The 2,500-nt window shown below is 40.0% G+C and overlaps 1 protein-coding gene across 3 annotated transcripts in view; it reads left to right on the top strand.

Annotated features, from left to right (window-relative positions):
- LOC147470182 (BTB/POZ domain-containing protein 3-like) overlaps nt 1-2,500 on the top strand; it is a 5,348-nt gene that overhangs the window by 2,010 nt on the left and 838 nt on the right. For all 3 annotated transcript variants that reach the window (XM_086545229.1, XM_086545230.1, XM_086545231.1), the window contains exons 3-6: nt 1-150; nt 422-517; nt 767-903; nt 1,371-2,500. The exon at nt 1-150 is cut by the window's left edge and continues 84 nt beyond it; the exon at nt 1,371-2,500 is cut by the window's right edge and continues 838 nt beyond it. In XM_086545229.1, coding sequence (XP_086401355.1) covers nt 1-150; nt 422-517; nt 767-903; nt 1,371-2,037 — 1,050 coding nt within the window. In that variant the 3' untranslated portion in view covers nt 2,038-2,500. The remainder of the gene's footprint in view (nt 151-421; nt 518-766; nt 904-1,370) is intronic.

The raw sequence follows: 2,500 nt of genomic DNA, 5'->3' as shown, positions 1-2,500 counted from the left end.
ATCTACGAGGATCATCCGGAAGCCTTCGCCTGGATGTTAGGCTACATGTACTGCAACAGCAAGGGATTTCCCAGCCTTTCGCTCGCAATCGAAGTCAGCCACTTGGCAGACAAGTATCAGATGGGCGCCCTGGCCACACATTGCTCTCAGGTAAAAAAAAGTGTGGTGGTAAGGTATTAATGTAATTTGCGGTTTAAGGGGATATAATTTTACTTCAGGCCTCTTAGGGTGAAAAAACTAAACATATGTAATTTTTTTTTATATATCCTTTTTAAGAGCCATTCTGAATTCCCTATATAAAGGCGCTAGATGTAACATTGCCGATAGTAGTAATGCAAGAAGTTCTGGATAATAGAAGTTCTTATTTTTTCCAGAAGTATTTGCATTGGTCATATATTTTTATAATAACTTTATCTCCCAGTTCCTAGAGAATAATCTGAACGAAAAGAATCTTTCTGAAATTTACAATGCTGCCGTGAGTCTAAAGAACTCCAGCCTCCTCCAGCTGTGCTCCAAGGTAAGTGTATGAATCCTACGTTTTGCGTATTAACAGCCGTAATTTTATCATGAAACTCCCTTAGTAGAAACTTTTACTCTCCGGCTCTGTGAGCTCCATTTCAGCTTGTATCGTTTACCGTTTTCATATAATACCGATGGTTATCGGACGAAAGACAAAGCTGTCATAATGATTGACTTGACATTAAACCCAGCTTGAAGTCATGGGAATGTCTACGAAGCAGTCCCTTAGATGCATTTAGGCTTACAGGTTGTACGAGATCAGACTTCAACAATCTTCTTGGAGCCGAACTTTGTTAAGCTGAGCCAGGACGCACTGCTGCACCTTCTACAGACAACACTTTACGTCAGTTCGGAAGTAAAGGTCTTCCGTGCTGTAGTTACTTGGTATGATCTCTTTTAGTACAGGGAGTTCGATAGACAAAGTAAACATAAAGCCCCCCTCCCCCCAAAAAAAAAAAAAAAAAAAAAAAAACGGACGTCAGACGTATGATTTTTCTCCTTTTTGCATTTAGTATCGACCCAGAATTGTTTCATACATCCGTCAGTGTCCTTGTTGAGTTTAATATCTTTGCATGAATTATGTTGTACATTTCGAGGCTAAGGTGTCATCGTTTCTAGTAATTTCTAAATCTGATCCCTCTGCTGAAGAGATGGTCAGAGTTTGAACTGACAGATTTAAAGAATTTGTTTTCCTAAATGCCACATTGACAATTATAAGATTGCATGCTAGTTCAAAACAGGATGCCCTTCTAAATATGTGTAACAAAGCAGTGCTACATTAAACTAAAGTAACAAAGTAAACTGGTGACAATTACAACATTAAAAAGACAAATTCTTCTTCCTTTCATTAGGGGCAAACATCAAATAGACAACCGAAGAGCAATGAATTCGGAAGCCACTCTACGTCGAGAAATAGAACCATTGCTGCCTCATATACGATTTCTCTCCATGTCAACTGACGAGTTTGTCACCCACGTCATGCCTTCGGGAGTCCTCACTTCTGACGAAAGCACGGCCATCCTCTTGGCTATCAAGGAGACTGGGAACCACCACGACATTCCGTCCATCTGCTGCATCATTAAGGAGAAGCGAGAGCGCTTCGACAAAACTCTAATCAAGAGGCTTCTTCTTCCTGACATGAGCATGGTAAGAATAAACTCTCATGCCCACACCTACGAGGACCACATACTGATTGCCAACCTCAAAGCAAGCAAGACCATTCATCTGCATCAGGTAGACTGCAAGACTCTCAAGATATCCAGCATGATAGCCACGATTAAAGACCCTGGCCAACAAGTTGTCCGGGTACTAACGTCTACGGGGCCGACTGGAGTGTTCGAGAGTGGCATTACCCTTCACCCTGGCATGCGGTGCTCAGTTACGGTGAGTGTCGTTGGGAGTTGGCAGAGTGTCCTCCATCATTTCACTTGCAATCATGACGGCGTGATCTTCGAGGGAGAGAGGTTGGTATCATGCAAATCTCCTCTGGTCTTACACTACTGGCACTTCAGCGAGTAGTACAGATCACTGAACAGAGTGTTGTCAAAACTCATTAATATGAACATACAACTGATAAAGGGATATGCATGGTTCGTCTGATTATTTAATAATTGATATTAACTGGTTGCTGATTTGCATGAAGAAAAATTGATGTATGTTATAGGTTATTGTTCAGTATTGCAGAAGCCTACATGAGCACACAACTTGAATAATTGATATTGTAAAAAACGGATATGCGAGTTTTCTTATTTTTTTGTAACAGTTTTTGATAATAAGTGCTAGTTTGTCAATGTTGCTCATTTATCTCTTATTAGTCAAACTTGCATCATGACTGGTTTGCGGACGGTATCTAGAAGGGAATCAGAGTGACCAGAATACTAAAGGTAGAGGATTTTTTAAATATATTTTTTTAATTTTCTTATTTTAAGTAACTTTGTGTTAGCATGCTTCAACTTTATTTTGTATATGTACTCAACTTTGC

This window comes from Penaeus japonicus, unplaced genomic scaffold, assembly GCF_977035675.1.
Source record: "Penaeus japonicus unplaced genomic scaffold, GWHDUDI00000001_assembly GWHDUDI00000016, whole genome shotgun sequence".
In the NCBI taxonomy this organism is placed as follows: Eukaryota; Metazoa; Arthropoda; class Malacostraca; order Decapoda; family Penaeidae; genus Penaeus; species Penaeus japonicus.
This window is presented reverse-complemented; position numbering and strand designations above follow the sequence as displayed.